This window comes from Rhamphochromis sp. 'chilingali' (assembly GCF_963969265.1).
Source record: "Rhamphochromis sp. 'chilingali' genome assembly, chromosome: 20".
Lineage (NCBI taxonomy): Eukaryota > Metazoa > Chordata > Actinopteri > Cichliformes > Cichlidae > Rhamphochromis > Rhamphochromis sp. 'chilingali'.
In genome coordinates this window covers 10,844,355-10,862,945 of record NC_137947.1, presented here as the reverse complement: position 1 = coordinate 10,862,945, position 18,591 = coordinate 10,844,355, and the positions used below count along the sequence as shown (strand labels likewise).

The 18,591-nt window shown below is 42.7% G+C and overlaps 2 protein-coding genes across 3 annotated transcripts in view; one reads left to right on the top strand and one right to left on the bottom strand.

The window, feature by feature from the left end:
- macrod2 (mono-ADP ribosylhydrolase 2) overlaps nucleotides 1-18,591 on the bottom strand; it is a 424,305-nt gene that overhangs the window by 322,869 nt on the left and 82,845 nt on the right. The window contains exon 1 of one of the 2 annotated variants that reach the window (XM_080868695.1): nucleotides 7,431-7,539. The exons of the other annotated variant lie outside the window; for it this stretch is intronic. Within the exon in view, the coding sequence (XP_080724821.1) occupies nucleotides 7,431-7,458 (28 nt within the window). The 5' untranslated portion in view covers nucleotides 7,459-7,539. Of the gene's footprint in view, nucleotides 1-7,430; nucleotides 7,540-18,591 lie in introns of those variants that run through there. 2 annotated transcript variants of the gene reach the window in all.
- On the top strand, nucleotides 7,667-17,822 carry flrt3 (fibronectin leucine rich transmembrane 3). Its single transcript, XM_080868693.1, has 3 exons — nucleotides 7,667-7,961; nucleotides 12,938-13,658; nucleotides 14,638-17,822. Exon 3 carries the CDS (start codon nucleotides 14,680-14,682, stop codon nucleotides 16,630-16,632), a length of 1,953 nt encoding a protein of 650 aa, XP_080724819.1. The 5' UTR covers nucleotides 7,667-7,961; nucleotides 12,938-13,658; nucleotides 14,638-14,679; the 3' UTR covers nucleotides 16,633-17,822.

The following is an 18,591-nucleotide window of genomic DNA, read 5'->3' as shown; positions in this document are numbered from 1 at the left end:
GCTCTATATGGGGTGTCACCTGTTGCTATGAAGTCAAATTGAAGTCTGTCCATACATGTGTGTGTGTGTGTGTGTGTGTGTGTGTGTGTGTGTGTGTGTGTGTGTGTGTGTGTGTGTGTGTGTGTGTGTGTGTGTGTGTGTGTGTGTGCGCTTCTCTGCGAGTTACTGAGAGAATGTGTTTTCAGTTGCCAGCGTTTGTTTGAACAGCGCCCTGATGAAAGCCTGACAAACACGAGGGAATGTCAGTGGTAAAGTCAACACACAGACTTTACCAGGGACCCTTGTGAGAGGGGCCACGTCCTCTGACACAACACCGGACTGTCTCTATGCCTCTCCTCTCCCACAGCCTCTCCAAGCAAGACAAGACAGAGATACTTAACAGAGGAACAACTATGCTGTCTGATAAAATATAGACATGTAAAAAGAGTGTGAATCGTGATTTAGAGAGTGACAGAGATGAAAAGAAACCCATGAAGAAATACGACAAGGGTGGCAGGATGTTGAGGCTAAATCAAATAAAACATATCCCTTTCTACAATCCGTGCTTTGCTGGTGTGAAAAAAAAAAGTGATAATCTCCCTTCCACTTTAAGTGGACTAACTGATGCAGACAAAATATTCAAGGCAAGCTCCACATACTTGCTTTGAATATATTGTTGAGATTACAGCCTCGTATTTTTGGTCTGGTAATGTACTGTGAAGGCCGGGAAGGGCAAACGGTAAAGCAGGCTGGGCAAACATCTAGTCCTATTCAAGCCAGAGCTAAAGCTTCACTTTTTTTCCCCTTGGTCCATTTTTGTGTGGGAAGCTAGCGGAGCAAGCCTGAGTCCCTATTGACTCAATGTGCTGAGACGTTTTCCCTTTTACCATTGCTAAAGTAGGCATGAGCACTAATCCTAAGGGGTTAAATGGACCCTCCTCTGGGATTGCCCTTTCCTGGGAGAGCCGGGGGCGGCTGCTGCTGTGATGCACACTGAACTTTAATGGATTTTGGCAGAAATTTGGCTTAACTTTTACGAACTGTGCAAAAGAATTACAGTTATTAGTGCGACACTGAAACAGCGCGTAAAACAATTCATGTTGGATTTGTATCCGCTTATATTCAAGGCTTCCCAAGGCAGATACTCAGGTGACAAGCAAGAGTTAGAGGAATGCCGCTTATCATGGTAATGAAATTTTAATGATCAAAGGCGGGAAAAAATGGGTCACTGGTGAAGCAGAAAGGAAAGTTGTAGTTAAAAACATAAAAAGTAAAGAAGATTCAATGCAAAATAATTCAACTGGGCTACATTATGAGAGCATAGCTGAAGCGCTGGAGGAGAGAAAAAATGCAGAATCTGTGTTGCACATCAGAAGCTGCAACAGAGAGAATATAACAAATACCTTTGTTGGTTGCATTTTTTTAAATATTATTACAGTATACGAAATAATATGGAAGACTAGAGATGAAAAAAAAACATAAGTTTAGATGATCATAGCAAAAAGGATCATAAACTACAAATTACACCCAGAGAGCGATGGATGCCTAAATAGGAAACGCTAGCATTTTCAATATTCAACAGTGACCTTTACAAAGAAAAGAGTGTGTTTTTGAGAGCCTCTTGCAATGTTATGCAGAAACGTAATGCAGTCAGCTACGATTCAATCAAGAGAAAGACTGTTCGCCAATAACACCCACTAGAGAAAGGGACCATTTCCATTTCAAATCGCAGCCATTCTCACACCAACACTGAGACAGCATCAGCGCCTGCCAAAGTCTGGCAGCTCCTGCCCCCAGTGTTTATTCCTATGGCTGTGTATAAATTCACGTCTCTGTTATTGCCTGTGTGATTGATGTTGGGTATAATGACACCGCTTCTATTTACCCAACACACCTACCCATCTCTTCTATCCACGATTTGCTTGGTTGACTTCCTCTGACTTTTACTGGTTGTCTTTGATGGGTCAGCTATAAGGAGTTCTTACCTGCCTGAGAAATGTCACAGCTTTGTCTTTACTGTTCGTTTGTGAGACTGGAACGCAGAGGGTTATATTACAAGAGGAAAAGCACAGTTTCTGTGCACAATGCCTTTACCGCAGCATATACAGCAAATCTTTGTTTACTTTTGTCTCTGTTAGTGCACACTTCTAAGTCTAAAGAACACAAACAGTCAAGTTTTTACTAAATGACACCCAGAAGCACAGAAATCTATACATTCATAGTTTCTACATCAGTGAGTCAGTACTTTATGTTGTGCTGTGCAACACTTTCCAATTAAATGGGAGGCAAACCCTCCTGGTATACTTTTCTCTTTAAAACTTTCTGATTTTTAATTAACTAGATTAACTTACCGACTGTATTTAATATTGAAAGAAAATGCATACCTCACTGTAAGTTCACCCTGAACTTTAACTTAATGCACATGTACACGAGAAGCATATTACCATGCAAGATCAATGTTCTCATTCCCCCCACAGAGAAATCCACCAACACTTCATCCCCGTCACCACTAATACAATACACAGCTAATACACACTTCTTTTTGGTGAAGGTTAACCTCAGGAACACCCCAGCAACAGAAAAGCATAAAAAGGGTCTACTCCAGTTACTCCCGGTTTAAATATAACGTGTCATTCACAACTCCACCACAAGCACCTTACACTCTTGCGCTAATAGGTAGGTGGCTACTCGACGTCTATTTCTTTCAGGAAAGTCAGAAATGTCCCCTCTTCTCAACCATTCCTTTTCTTCCCCTCATCACTGCTTTCTATGGAGCTTCCTTTGATGTGGCTCCTGGCTGTAGAGGAATAAGATACCTGATATGCAAGCCACTCGAGACGAGAGCTGTAGCACTGGTGTCAGACGCTGAGGCATAGACGCGACCTTTTTGTTGGAGTGGTTGGAGGTGTTACCCAAAAACACCTTCAAGTGGCGTTTAATGTCAGTCAAGCAGCCCCAGTAAAGTGGAGTGAAGTAAAGTGAAAACCCTTTGTAGAAAATGTCAACATAAATCTACCCAGCTTTGACAGAAAACCTCATCAGTGCTGAATTATTTCATTGTAGACAATCATGCAGAATCAGTGAAGTAGATAATGTAAATGTGTTTTGAGTAGATGACTTAAAAGTATCATATCCCATCTGAGAGTACTATTGTGCTCAGCAGTGGAAAAACCCAAATAGAAATGATTTATTTTTTTAAAAAAAGGTAATTTTTGATATGACTCCAGAGAGTAAACAGAGTGATCCAGATCACACACTAAGCAAACTAAGCCAGTGTTTGGCATAGATAAGTGAAGAGTTTGATCTCAATGGTGGCAGCTCTGTGTGACAAGAGTTCCCCTCTGTATTCTTACACCCCTCCCACCCCCCACTCACACTTTACCCAAAATGCTGTTCCCATAGAGCCACACTTCCTGTTTGTGATCCAATCAACAGGGCCATTACAGACTGTGAGGTGCTGTATAATCTATCTTATCTTATCTAGAACAGAAAAGACTCAGTTTGTTTCTCTAGATAACATTAACTCACAGTTCCTCTTCTTCTTCTTATAGCTTTAAACCCCGAGTGACCCTTTCATAAGCCATCCAAAGTCCAAGGTACTAAATTCACCCATATACTGAAAAATTGCATTGCTCTGTTAAAGCATTGGGAAACTGCATGTTTGTCTTTGAGGCCCTGTCTGTGCCTCCACAAACAAAGATGCCGAGTAGGGGTAATGACACGTTTATGGCAGAAAAAGGAAAACAGTTACAAAGCAAAAGAAAAAGGTTTCAATTAGCTGCACTGGAGATGTACGCTGAGCTGCGAAAACACTGTATGGTAATTCTACCTTTTATCTCCTTTATTGTGCTGATTAGTGCGGTGGGGGGAGAGTGCTCTATCTAATCTGATCACAGAGCATTGTGTTTGGGGTCATTAACCTATGGGAGGTCCTATGGTTGACAAGTCACCTCCTAGCCCTCCCCCCTTTTACCTTCTTCGTGGAACTCGTTCATCCCCGAGTTCCTCTGTGTCTGCAGAAAACACAACAGCAACCACAAAAACAGCCAAAGAAAACAAAAGACGAGAGGAAAAACAGCCGATGGGGCTATTTGCATGCCTTGTCATTCTTTCACAAACACAAGGCCCAGATGACTACTGACCGAGGCCACTGGCTTTGCATGAGCAGCAGGATGTCAGTCTCTTTAGTCTAGCTGCTGTTGGCTCTTTTTTCCACCCCTCTGACCTTCATCCCAGTACCAAGAGATTAAGGGGTTAGGCTAACCTTTGACATGTGGGATCTGCATCAGAAAAGACCAGCATCTTACTGTACGGTAGCAAAACATGCCTGTTGCAAAGCGACGTTTCATCTCACTGGAATCTGCATATGCATACAGATCCCACAAGCTCCATCAGTCAAAGCTTCCTCTTCATAACCGTTTTGGGCAATGCTAATAATCTTTACAATTACATGTATACAAACCAGCACTAATGAAGCCTAACATATGTCTGCTCTAACCCATTCAATGATATTATATTTTAACCCACAAAGTCTCTTTTTTATGTCTGTCACAAATGACATACTCTAACCGAACCAATAGCGCCTCTCATCCACAAATCGTAGGTAAGCCGTTGTGATACTGTGAAAGGCTGCCTGTCAGAATGACAAAGTGCAGATAAAAAAAACCCACAGCAAAGATCGCTGCAGATTGCCTGTAGAGGATGAATATGCAAATAAAGCAAGCGGTAAATGAAAAACAAAGTGGGGGTTTTGGCAGCACCTTTTTACGTGTTCCCCTTAATTTGGCATAATTTAAGAACACAAAGTCTATCGATACTGAATTCGGGTCAGAGCACAGGGAAAAAACCCAAATAAATAAAAATCAGTCTTCCTTTTCCCCTGCGAGCCCCTGAGCAGTTTCGAGGACTATTGTACACATAAGCTTTTCTGTGAATGCTAAGCTTAAGTGACAAATAAATGGAAAGTTGAGGGAGTTAAAACAACAACATAATAATGATATCTATAGCACTGAGCTTACATAGCACCAATCAGACTGGGTCCATGTGTTCTGGAAGACAGTCAGAAAAATAGGACACCTAAGCTTGCCAACTGCAAACCCAATCCATTGACCACAGCATGAGCACAAAAGTAAATCAATTACCTGGTCGAACGCCTGTCGTGAGCGACAAAAACTGTTCTCAGGACAGTCAAATAAAAGAACAAGACCAAGTGCACTTTATCACCTGTTAGTTGCTATCAGACCCCAAAAGGCACTTTAGCTAGCATTCCCAAAAATTAAGAGGCAAAACAAAGTGTGTTGTCTAAACAGAGTGAAACTAGCCAGACAGACTGAAGCACGTCCTTGGGAAACCACAGCACATATCCTCTTGAACAAAAAGATGAACAAGGCAACAGATTTTTCCCCTGGTTCTGAGATAACTGAAACCCAACACCATCACCCTCCAGTGGGACTCTTTGTACATCTAAGAGAAGGTCTATCAACAGCTGCTGACAGATGTGTCTGCAGTCAGTTTAGGAGAGGAAGCCACACTGAGGTCAGGCTCGGGTTTTGCGGCTCTGCCCATCAAGGAGGAAGACACGGATCAGCCCGTGATGTCCGAGACTGACCTTTTCTCACCTCGCAGTCCTCGTCACCACACCTGAACTAATAAAAGATAGCTACTTTTGTTAATAAAGCAGCCAAAAAAAAGAGAGCCTCAGTAGGACCTTCTTTACACAACAGAAATTGTATTTCATACAGATTTGCCTCCAAGTGAACAATATACAGACAGACAGTTTATACTTGTCTAGAGATCCCTTTGTGTTTCAAACAAAAGTGAGAGCCACTCCAGCTGGAAAGCAAACAAATCTGAAAAACACCACTGGAGGTCTAAGTAGTTTTGGCAGATGCTCCAGGCTTAAGTGTCTGTTCAATCAGCCACTCCAGTTAAGATGGCAATCATGGTTTAACTGTGTGCTGATGTGTTGAGGCTGGAGTTGGATCCTGTTCTATCCTGGCAAAATAACTGGGCATGAAATGTCAGCAGTGGTCAGACACTTAGTCATTGTGGTTGTAGCACTCCCTATCCTAACGAGGCCGTAACAATTACTAGGAGTAGAGGTCCTCATTGGCTCATGAACAGACGATGGGAGACCAAATAACAAAAGCAGAGATGGCGTTTTAAACGGTATAATAATTGACTTTTGCTCTTGATTGTATGCTAGGAATCTAAATCCATTAACGGCATTTTTCTAGGCATGCATACTTTGTAATTTTCTGCAACCGGCCTCAGTCTGTACAGTGTCAGTTTAATTCCTTTCAGCTGTTGTAAGAGCGTGCTATTATTGAGCCTCTACGCTACTTTACTGCTTTTCTTTCTCTTTGCCTTTTCTTTAAACTGTCATTAATTATTACAGGGCAACTGCTCTCTCTTATGACAAACAGAATGCATGATAAATTTTATGCTTGATATTTTAGTCTCCTTAGAACAAGCGAATAACACCTCTCTAACAAACCTGTTTGTTTACTGAAAATGGATGCAGACCATCCAGGCACTCAGAGCTGAATAGTATAATAGGCTTGAGGTAATTAACAAAAAGTGGTATTGGCAAGAGTGAATGACACGCAAGAGAGGAGTCTCCACATTGCACCGACAGCTGCATACATCACGCAGATCTGATTATTGACCCAATGCCACTGACAGGAAGCTGATATTCAGCAGCAGATGAACAGAGCTGCTCCACTGCAGCTCAATGCGCCCGGCTGTGGTGTCTGCCATGTCAGTTCGCCAGAGGGGGAAACACTGGAGATGACGCAGGGCAGGACAGAGTGTTGGTTGGGTCAACTCTTCTGTACAGTCCTTTGACTAACAGGATGAGTCACTGATGCTCGGGACCCAGAAGGAAGCAAACCAACTGTTTGGCCTCGTTTAACTATGAAACCGAACAGGGTTAAAGAGAAGGCACGAGCGGCAAGAAACAGTTCAGGTATCTCTGAGCAACCGACACCTCATTCATGTATAAACACACAGACACACTCTTACAGATCCTCTATTAGTGCTTAGCCACACAAACAGAGTCAACCACATATTAGGAATTAGCAACACGGCCCTAAATTCTTGTGATGAATTATTCTGGCTCACTGCGACAACATCATCCAATATTCATTACCTGTCAACTTTTTTTTTAAAGATATAATCCTACTCTTGTTGCATGAAGCAGGTCATGCATTTGAAATGCTGGATTTCTTTACTTTAGAAAAGAAGAAAAAGAAACTGAAAAATGATGACATCTGACATCCGACCCAAACTGATCATCAACTATCCTGGCACATCTGAAACGAACACCCAATGATAATAACAGCTGCCGATATCTCTTCCTTAAGCAAACCACTGCCGCCAAAGTGCTTAGGGCGTATCTCATTTCCACCAGCATGCACACACATACTGTACATCTCCAGTTTTTTTCCCACCTCTTTGTCTTTTGATGCCAGCCAGCATCGCTTTCCAACCAGTGACTACTCGCTCATCTTAAGTGCACACATCTAACAAGGATGTGAGTGGCTTTCCCCTTTCCTCCACTCCCTCTAGTGTATCCAAACAACACTGCATCGTGCATCTCCAAAAGAGAGAGAGAGAGGGAGAGAGAGAGGGAGAGAGAGACCCCGCCTCCATATGACATCAGTGCTCTATTGAAGCAAAGCTAGAGGCAAACACAACTCCACATTTGTATTGAGATCTATCCGTGCACCTATGTCCTCGCACAGCCAGCAGATTGTGTATGCGTGTGATGGGGTCACCAGTAAACATAGCAGTGGCGCTTCTGATAAACTCCGAATAGCTCTAGCCTTGTGAGGGAGTGTGGACTTTTTTAATTATATATTTTTTTATTTGTATTTTTCGGGATCTGAATTTAAGCGTGGATTGGATTATTATTTTTCACGCTGTGAAGCTAAATATAAGAGGATACCTGTTACTTTCCATTTTTGGTTGATTAAGTTGAGGTAAGTGCGGAGTTGCTTTTTTTTTTGTTTTGGGTTTTTATTTTTTGATGGTACAGTCCTGTTGGGAATGCATCCTTTTCATCTTTTTTGGATCTTCTTTCTGGCAGAAGGAATTGAAAGTAATGCGGAATCCTCAGGAGTTGCTTGTATCTAATTAGTTGCCCTCTTTCCCTCCTTATTTCTAACACTCGGCTCAGGCGAGAGATACTGCGTTTCTTAGAGGTGATTGTCTCAGGGCGATCTTTATTTAAAAAAATCTCAAGTGCACTTTCTTTTCTTCTAAAATATCCAAATTAGGCACTCATACGCGCGCGCACGCACACACTGAGCGTAGACACTCTTCCCAGGTTGGCAGATAGAAATCAGACAGAAATCATTCTTCTCTTCGTCTCAACCCCCCCTCTTGGTGCCAACAACTTGCTGCTATCGGGTACTGCGTCCCTCTATTTTTTCCAGCGTGTGTCTCTGAGAGCAAACACCCGGTCTGCTTCTCCTGTCTGTTTCTGCCTCAGTGTCGCAGCGCGAGAAGACACCCCGGCGTGCTGCTGGAATTGCAGCGCAGATCCCGCGGATTTAGACACGGAGAGGCAGCTGGAAAAAAAAACAACTCCACTGAAAGCGTCTGCACAATCACAGTCTAGACGACTTGGATCGGACCCGCTACTATTGATGCAACCTACTAGGGAGTGAAATTTTTAGGCTGCTGTGCAACTGTAAACTCAACCCCAGGTTTGGACGCCCCATCGCCACCCTCCTCTGCTACTAAAATAATAACAATAATAATCATAGGCAGTGAGAGCTTTTCCCTGCTGCACGGGCGTAGTCAAAAAAAGTAGAAGCCCTTCAAATGCACAAAGTTAAATCCACTTAAGTTTCATCAATTCGCTTATAATCAGCAGCTCACTCAAAGCACATTATGTTACATTAACGAGTATTTAAAAGAAACGTGTGGCATTTCGCTGCAGCTGCAGCTCTCTGCGACTCCGTGACAGCCGTGTTATTAAAGCATCAAGAAATAAAAGCGCCTTTACAGTCAGCGATAGCTTCACTCGATCAGTCTGTCACGTTAACGAAACGCCGTGTTCGTCTCTGTGCATGCAAACTGATCACCATCCCAGCAATACAATAAAAGTGGACGCCTTCTTAGCAGCAGCACCAGGACAAGGACAGTGGTTAATCCAATTTAACACAGCTTTTTATCTTCGTGAGACGATAAGTTCATCCAGGCTTTGAACAACATATGTGTATACGTGTATGTGTGTGTAGGCTGGAGCCTAATTTCCGCACATCACCGGCAGTGGATCCAAACTTGACCCGACTTGTCATGCAATGCAAATAGTAGCTCGGTGTGTTTGACAGACAGTAAAAATAAATAGCCTTTTAAAACGTGGCAGACTTGTGAGAACAGAGCCAATTGTCTTCACTGATAGCTGCCCGAGGCAAAAGTCCCCAGTCAGTTGTTGTGAGAGGGAATTCGACAACTAACCAGGTCACCATGATTGAAAAAAATCAAAGCATTAAAAAAAAGTGAAATTGGTTTGGGGGTGGGGAAAGGGGGAGGGGGGTGTCTTTCTTTACCACCAAGGCATATTTCTGATTCACCACCGTGCTCTGAGGAGGCCTAATCCACTTCTTTTCATAATTTATCTATCCACTCGGCAGCATCTTTTATGATCAATCCTAAACTGCAAGAGACACATCATTTCATACTGGTTACTGAAAGTAAAAGCGTAAACAGGGCTTCAAGGCCTAAATGCTGCAGGGGGGGGAGAAACTTAGCCATATGACTCAGAACAAGCTGTAGTAGGGCCAGTAGGGAGGCTGAACAAATCCCCCCTATTTTGGGTGGTTGTCTGGCCTGTGCCGAGATAGGCTCTTGGAGCTTAACATGAATATTCTGCGTTTGCTTGTCGCATACAGACACACACACACACAGATTCGCACACATTTTTATCTTGCAGTGCCTACCACCCCCATGTGGAGAAAAACAATTGCCGCTGCTACAGATCTTTCCTTTCAGGCTATTACAAAAGAGGGACCCCCGTCTGTCCCGGGCCTATATATGCTCTTAATGGTCCAGCAAAAGTATCATCTGTTCAGCCCATCTAAAGACAACACCAGGAGGCCACATACCAAATCCGTTAAACGAAGAGATTTCTACCCATTTTCTATTTGGCTGAAACGTGTTCTGTGTCCCTGTGCATTCAGATGTGACCATGAATGTTCTGTTGTGTCTCAGCGGCACACAGTAGGCCGCTGCCAGGTGTCTTGACATACAATCTCCTAAATTGTTAATCAATGCTTCGTGCAAGCGTTCCCACTGACAAAATCTCACCTCTGTTAAAAGCAGGGAAAACTATTCATTTTGCTTTAAAATCAGCTTAAAGGGGTCCGTTTATTTTGATACAGCCCCAAACAATCTTTGTCCACCTTGACTGTTTCCTTAAGTGCTATCGCTGTGCCAGCTGATGTTGCAGGCACACAGCTTAGAGAGCGAATCTGAGCAAAACATAGCCCACAATGACTGTACTGTGCAATCTATCATAATTCTAAATTATGAATTAGAATGAAAGATCAACAGCAGATACAAACAACAATGATTTCCCAATGGAAGGCTCTACCGTGGTTTCAAAATTAATTTCAGGGCTTATGAATAATTTAGCAGCCAGCCATTACTACTTCTTGAGCTTCACCCCCACCAATGCAGCCCATGTAATATTATTCTGTATTTTACTGAACTAAAAGTCATTATAATCTGCAATACTTTTGACAGGCATGAAATTGTTCCTATATGAATTTTTTTCTACCAAAGCCTTTCTTGTGCAGTGTATGCCTACAGGGCACAGAGTCTTGGGCTCTGTTATTGCAGCTTAATGTGCATTTATGCGTGTTCAGCTCATAATGGCTATCGGTGTCCAGCTTTGTGCGAGCCTCCCACGCTCTTCACTGAAAGGTAACTTGCTGTACACCAACATGCAATTTTACTAGGATGCTCAATTTAACTTTGCCAGTTCGGATTAAATGAAGCAGAATCCACTCTGACTGCTGGAGAAATCCCTTGTCCTGCCAGCGGAGCTTATTAGAACGATGGAGAAAGACATCCATCACTAAAAACGTTGAACCCACCGTTTATTGCTCTCAGAATGATTGTGTGCACGGGAAACAAAGCACTGCGTGCGCGCAACTGCATACATTTGGCTGGGCGTGCATTTGTAAATGGGAACACAGGAGGTTTGCATAATGCACTGTTTTAAGTTAAGGCATTTCGTAAATTGTCTGAATAAAAGTTCCAAAAACCTTAGACCCCCCCCCCCCCCCCCCCCTTTGTGAGGCTACACGGTCCACATGCTTGCCTTGTAGCGAACAATGGAGAGGGGGCCACTCTCCTGAAATCCGAAGAGCATGGAAAAAAATTGGGGTTGGGTGGGGGTGGTGGGGGAGACCATCAAGCGTCTAGGCCTGACTGTTTTTCTTGTAAAATAAGCATGATGTGCTATGTTCAAAGCACACTTCTGATAAATCACACACATGATATAACAGAGCACACCGAGGCCGACAGATTATTCTACCACATGTTCTTAATGAATACCCACATCTCATCATCTCCTATACTGGACACTGAGCTACATTCTATTATGCTAGGGTTTTTCTGGCTAAAGAAAGGAAATGTTGTGCCATATCATTTTTGTGACAATCACCCTTTCTCAAACCCCAAAAGTCTATTATTTTGGAGTACAGCTCTTCCTTCGGCAGAAACGTAGAGGCACGTTTTTTTCTTTTACCTAATGCCAACATTTCCAGTATTCAAATCAAGACGGCACACATTTAGGGAAAGAAGAACTTTTAGGTGAAAGAGGCTATTTAAAATTGAAATAGCCTGACTAAGTGCTGCACATAAAGTTCATTCCACCAGACAGACAGCACATATTCCTCTATCATCCCACCATTTTCTAAAGAACTCCATTACTAAATGTAATCTTTTTTTCCCCCTCATCAGACTCCTTTAGTCTACAAGTTAGTAGAGGTCACATCTGGTGCTTTTTTTTCTCTTCCCCAGACTCTAATCTACTACTAATGTAATACTGGACCGAGCACCCGTGTTTAGATGGAACAGAAGGAAGGGGGGCGTTATTATGAGACAGCATCTCAGGAGTTGTAATCGAGTTACAAGCCTCTCAATTCCCTAATCTTCTCCTTGTCATGGGTTACAACTGTTAAATGGCTGGGCCTCTTGTTCCTAATTTACCTTTACATGTTTTACAGCATAGAGGCAGCAAACAGGTCACATGGATGCTTAGGACACAAAGCTATTGTGTTGTAAAAGGGAACCATAACATTTTCCTTGGCAAAGGAAATTCTATTTTTACAAACAGAAGGAGCGTTCACAGAATGTAAAGAGAGGATGGGGTGGAGGTAAGAGGTCACAGAGAGGTGCTGGGATTGACAGGGATGGACGCACCAGACATCCTCTTCTTAGGAAATTCGAACAGCCTTCATTTGTCATGAAAGCTTTTTAACAATGTGAGTAATTCAGCAGGCGCCGACTGGATCGTTTCTTCTTCCACCTCTAATATCTGGACTTTCTAAACCGTTTTTTTTAGTTTAGTTTTTTTTAAATCACAGGATCTGCTCTATTTTTTAAAACACGTACTGAAGTAAGGAAGGAGCTCCACCCGTAGCCATTGTTGAGCTGTGGGGTTTGAATCAGTGCTGGCTTTTTATCCACGGACGTTCTTGTAGCGGGATAGAAAAGAAATGTGGTCTGTTGGAGTGGCTCACTGTAAAAGGTCAACAGGCGTATTTTTAGTATTGCATTAGAGGGTTCTTCTAAATACAAAGTCACAATATAAGGCCGGGCAGAAGCCATGATCAAACATCTCTAAATGCAATTACATTTTTTTGCAATTTTACAAGGTGAAGTCAATGAAACCTGATCATTTAAAAACTGAATGCATTGCTCTTTGGTTATTTTTCAGAGCATCATCCCAGGTGTGAGGAGTGCACAGCATGACTCAAGCTGCAGATACGTGAGAGAGGCTGTGCCCAGAAGGATAAGCAACTTGCCTTGTTTCTCTCCTTAGTGGAGAGGAGAACACTGGTTATCTGCTTCAGGAAAAAGGACCAGAGCCCTGGATTAATGTGTATACAGGCTCAACAAGGGAGCAGAGGATTCTGGGTTACCTGAAGACTTGGAGTACACAAGTGAACAGGCCTGGATTGAGCCTGTGGCAGAGGGGATTGGCATGGCTCAGACCAGCTTTGTGTGAACTCATCATGCCTGCCGGCCGTGATTGCAGACAGGAGCCTTTGCAAAAGTCCGCCACGTACAACAAACGGATAACAATACAACACCCCAAAAATCTAATTTGCGGTTATGGCTGTTAAGCTTGACAGCTGCAGCAATCGTTAGGATTTTCAATATTACCTGAGAGTACATGCTTTGTCAGTGGCAGGGGATGCTTTTTGTACAGGCTTATCTGCCATGGTAAATTCATTGAAGGCATGAGCCTCTGCCCACACAGAGGAGGTCATCGTCCAAACAAGGATCAGCTCAGCAAACACTGACCAGGTCAGGATATCACAAGAAACCCCTTGGACAAACTTTTTCCTTTGAGAAAGGATAAGAGCAAATTCAAGAGGAAATCTTGATTGGATTTTTAGGTGGCTGGAAAGGATTTACCACATCGTATAAATCAGGTATGACAAATACAGAAGGCTTTGCTTCTTTCCACTTCACTCACCAGATCAGCATTTTCTAATTAGATGTACAGGAAGAGAGGTCATGGCAGGAATGCATAATGAAAAAAATAATTCAGTAGTACCTAAAGTAAAGGGCAACGTACACATAGCTGACGAAAAAAGAGACAGATGCTTTCTGCTTTTGCCATTTTGTTGATGTCAAGGCTGTCTGTTTGAAGTCCACAACCCTTAAATATAATATATATATATTTACTATAATAATGTAACAGTCGCTGTCTTTTTTTTTTTAGCATTTTTAACATGCCATACACACTTACAGCAAAAATCATTAACACACTGCTGTGCAAAATTCTTGTGACTTTAGAAAACCTTATTTGAAAAATAACTTCTTAAATCTAAAAATTTAATATGTTAAACATTTACAATCAAGCCTTATTCAAGAGACTAAGGACATTGGTATTAATCTGTCAGCATTTAAGGTATGCCAGGTTCACGACAGTTCATTGAGACAGCCTGACTTTTTTCACCCCTGTGATCTGTGGCAATGAGAGAGAGGCTTCAGATTGAGAAATGTGTAAAGCTTGGGAATGCATTACATTTCAGAAGTCGTGGGGAAAAAGTCGATGCACTCAGTTTTAATTCACAGAGGTGCAAAGGTGCAACATTTTTTATTTAAGACAAAGCATCATTTAACTATTTGGAATGCAGGGTAGTAAAGATGTAAAGTTACACAAAGATTAGAATATTTATGTAATGAGTATATTGTGAAACAAAAGATACATTTTCACTGTGTGATAATCCTGATAAACAAATCATATAAATTAAATATTAGGGATTCAAATGATTCTTTCAGCACATATTTAATTGAGCCAGTGCTGCAGGCAGTTTTTCAAACACCCAGCAATTCTGAAAACAGGAATTTGGCTGCGCTTTCAAGGCATTGTGCATTAAATGTACACTTGTGTATTCTCCCCAGGGGCTCTTGAGTGATTAGACTGCCAGGCAACACACCCTCAAGATGGTGCGTCAGTGCAAGTCCTTCATCCTCTTCCTCATCAGGATCGGGCTGCTGCTGGGTCTTGCTAACCCCTTGGTGACCTCTGCCTCATGTCCCTCAAGTTGCCGCTGCGATGGGACCTTTATCTACTGTAATGACCGTGGCCTGACTTCCATCCCTACTGGTATACCCCAGGACGCTACAGTGCTGTTTCTGCAAAACAATCGCATTAAGAGTTCGGGCATTCCCTCAGAGCTTCGAAGGCTCATAAAGGTGGAGAAGATCTACCTGTACGGCAATAATCTGGATGAGTTTCCTACTAACCTTCCCCTTGGGCTAAAAGAGCTCCACCTTCAGGAGAACAACATTCGGATGATTACCCATGCCTCTTTAGCTCAAATTCCCTACATCGAAGAACTGCACCTGGATGATAACTCTGTATCAGCAGTCAGCATAGAGGAGGGGGCCTTCAGGGACAGTAATCATCTCCGGCTGCTTTTTCTTTCCAGAAACCACCTTAGCACCATCCCTTCAGGCCTGCCTATGAGCATTGAGGAGCTACGCTTTGACGACAACCGCATCTCCACCATCTCAGAGCAATCGCTGCAAGATCTCATCAACCTGAAGCGACTAATCCTGGATGGTAACCTGCTCAACAACCGTGGGATTGGTGAGATGGCTTTCATCAACCTGATCAACTTGACTGAGCTTTCGCTGGTGAGGAATTCCCTCACTATGCCGCCAGCCAATCTGCCAGGCACCTGTTTGGAGAAGCTGCAGCTACAAGAAAATCATATTAATCGGGTTCCACCTGGGGCTTTTGCCTTCCTTAGACAGCTGTATCGCCTGGACCTTTCTCTTAACAACCTGAGCAGCCTCCCACAGGGCGTATTTGAAGATCTGGACAATCTCACACAGCTCCTGCTGCGCAACAACCCCTGGCAATGCACCTGCAAGATGAAATGGGTGCGTGACTGGTTGCGGTCATTGCCATCTAAGGTGAACGTACGGGGTTTCATGTGCCAGGGTCCTGATAAGGTCAAAGGGATGGCAATTAAAGACCTAACTACAGATATGTTTGACTGCACAGATTCAGAGCTCTTCTCCACATACGAGACGAGCACAGTCTCCAACACTCTACGCCCATCACAGCCCCAGTGGCCCGTGTTTGTGACTAGGAGGCCTATAATAAAAGGGCCTAACATCAGTAAAAATTACCACAGCACTACCACCTCTTCAGGCAGAAAGATCATCACCATCAGTGTGAAGTCAAGTGGTGCAGATACCATACACATATCATGGAGGGTGTCGCAACCCATGACTGCCCTGCGGCTCAGCTGGCTAAAGCTGGGGCACAGCCCTGCCTTTGGCTCTATTACTGAAACCATCGTGCAGGGGGAGAGAACAGAGTATCTGCTCACGGCGCTGGAGCCAGAGTCTTCCTATAGAATATGCATGGTTCCCATGGAGACCAGCAACAGTTACCTGTCTGACGAGACCCCCGTTTGCATCGAGACAGAGACTGGCTCTCACAAGTCATACCACCCGACTACAACTTTAAACAGAGAACAGGAGAAGGAGCCTTACAAAAATTCCAGTCTGCCTTTGGCTGCTATCATTGGAGGGGCTGTGGCTCTTTTGGCAATAATCATGTTGGCGCTGGTGTGTTGGTACGTCCATAGGAATGGTTCACTTTTTTCCAGGAACTGCACCTATAACAAAGGCCGTCGGAGAAAGGATGACTATGCTGAGGCTGGCACTAAAAAGGACAACTCCATCCTAGAAATACGAGAAACTTCTTTTCAGATGATACCTATAAATCACCTGCCTGTGTCCAAGGAGGAATTTGTGATACACACAATTTTCCCACCTAATGGCCTGAGTTTATACAAAAGTCCACATAATGACAACAGTATTAACAACAGGAGCTACAGAGACAGTGGAATACCAGATTCAGACCATTCCCATTCATGATATTGCATACGGACATTCATGAGGTGTGCTTGACTCAAACAGAGTGGCAAGACTTTTACAAAACACTGGATCTATAAGACTAAGGAAGCAATGTTCTGTACATTTGCCATATAATTTATATTTAAGGACATTTTATGGAGATGGAGAACGTTCCAGTTGCGGGCCATCACTGAACCATCAGTGGGTATGGTAACCAACTGCAATTCTATATTTTAGGGATTTGTAGTAATTTGTACTGTATTTCCTTTGCTTAAGGTTATCGACCAACAAAAGAAACTCTGTGTTCTACTAAGATATGATGACTTGTCAACTGTGAAAGTGGGTTTTCATTGCTGTGTTGAACAATCAGACTTTAGAAAACCTTGTAGTATAAGCACAGGTCATTCTTTTAACTTTGTGGCTGTCAGAAAAACAAAAAGGCAAAAAAATGACATGACGTAAACTAAGGCACAGCTGATCAACTAATATACAAAGCAGGCATGTTGCCATCTAAAACAATGAGCAGTCAGTAGCTGTCTCCATTTATTATGGACCAAGAATCTTACTCCAGTATTCACCAGGTGTGGAGTACGGAAACTAAAGATGAGGTGTCATGCTTTTTTTTTCTCTTTGTTCGGTGTGTTATTTTGTTCTGTTTGCAGGAAGAAGAAATACAGCAAAGCAACCCAAGCAGGGTTAAAATGTCTCTGATAGGATTGTAGGCCACAGCACAGGGCAGATAAAGCACACTGACCTAAAGGAGCCCTCTGCTCCTCGAAACAAGTAGACAGGACAGGCTGACACAGAGGACCCCCACTATCTCTATTTGTACAAGCCAACAATGGCTAAATGACAATGGCGGCATTCTTCAGTACCGTGTACCATACGTCATTGTAGTCACCAGGCCAAAAACACAAAACATGCTGGCTTTTATTAGAATTACACCGTGTCAGCAGCTCTTTCTTGTTATGAGTATTATTTTGTAGTATTTTTTTCTTTCAAATGAACACATTTATGTTGCCACAATTTGAAGTCAACTGTTATTTACAATTGAAAACCAAAGTGCATTGTATGCCCTTTGGCCAGTCTTGTATGTGCCTTGATCCAATGCTTATTGTATTTAGCTTTTTAAGAAACCAGTGACTTTTTTTCATACACACTTGAATATGAAAAATATTGGTCATATTACAGAATAAAAGTGAAAAAAATATCATTGCTCCTCCTTACCTACTTCTTAAGTACAACAAACACCATTTAAGAATAATATTTCTTTTATTCTGTTTAATTATTACCATCGCACAAGGCGTTGATGAAATTTCTGATTTATCTTTTGCACTCAAGAGAGCTCAATCTAAGTGCAGTTAGGTAACAAAGAAGGCTACACGGGACCTGTTTTATTGATTTATGTCTCAAATTACAGAGTAGGCACAAAATCTGAAAAATGCTTTATGGATGAAAAACATGCTGTATTTTTTATCCTTCATCAAGATCACTACTCTGAGGCTCTCGCTCACAGCCGCATCTCCCCTTCAGAGACATGCTGAGCCCTTAAACAGAAACTCGGATAGTATTCTTGAAATCACTTTTCCACTCCACGGGCAGTGTACAGAGCAACATCTGCTTGAGGCTGCTGTTGTTCTTTCGTGCAGTTAAGTCATGTGTGACTTATTCGATTGGCCAGAAAGAGAAATATCGCAGTGGAGTAGAAATTGGGCTATGCAGACGCTGGACTCTAGGGTTAGATGAACCTCCCTGGCACCAGGGCAACTGAAAACTAATAACAAGCCACCATATGGAGGGTGGTACAAGCAGACCTGTTTCTGCAGAGGACACAGCAGAAATATATATACACAGCTCGGGTGCTCAGCACAATTACTGACATGGCTGCAGCTCCTCCCATGAAAAACTATGCATGCAAAAGCAATAAAATCACACGTAAGCCCACTATTAAAATACAACATATTATCTAGATTATACTAG

Coding starts and splice junctions, on each gene's coding strand:
- flrt3 (XM_080868693.1), top strand. CDS start 14,680: ATGGTGCGTCAGTGCAAGTCCTTCATCCTCTTCCTCATCAGGATCGGG.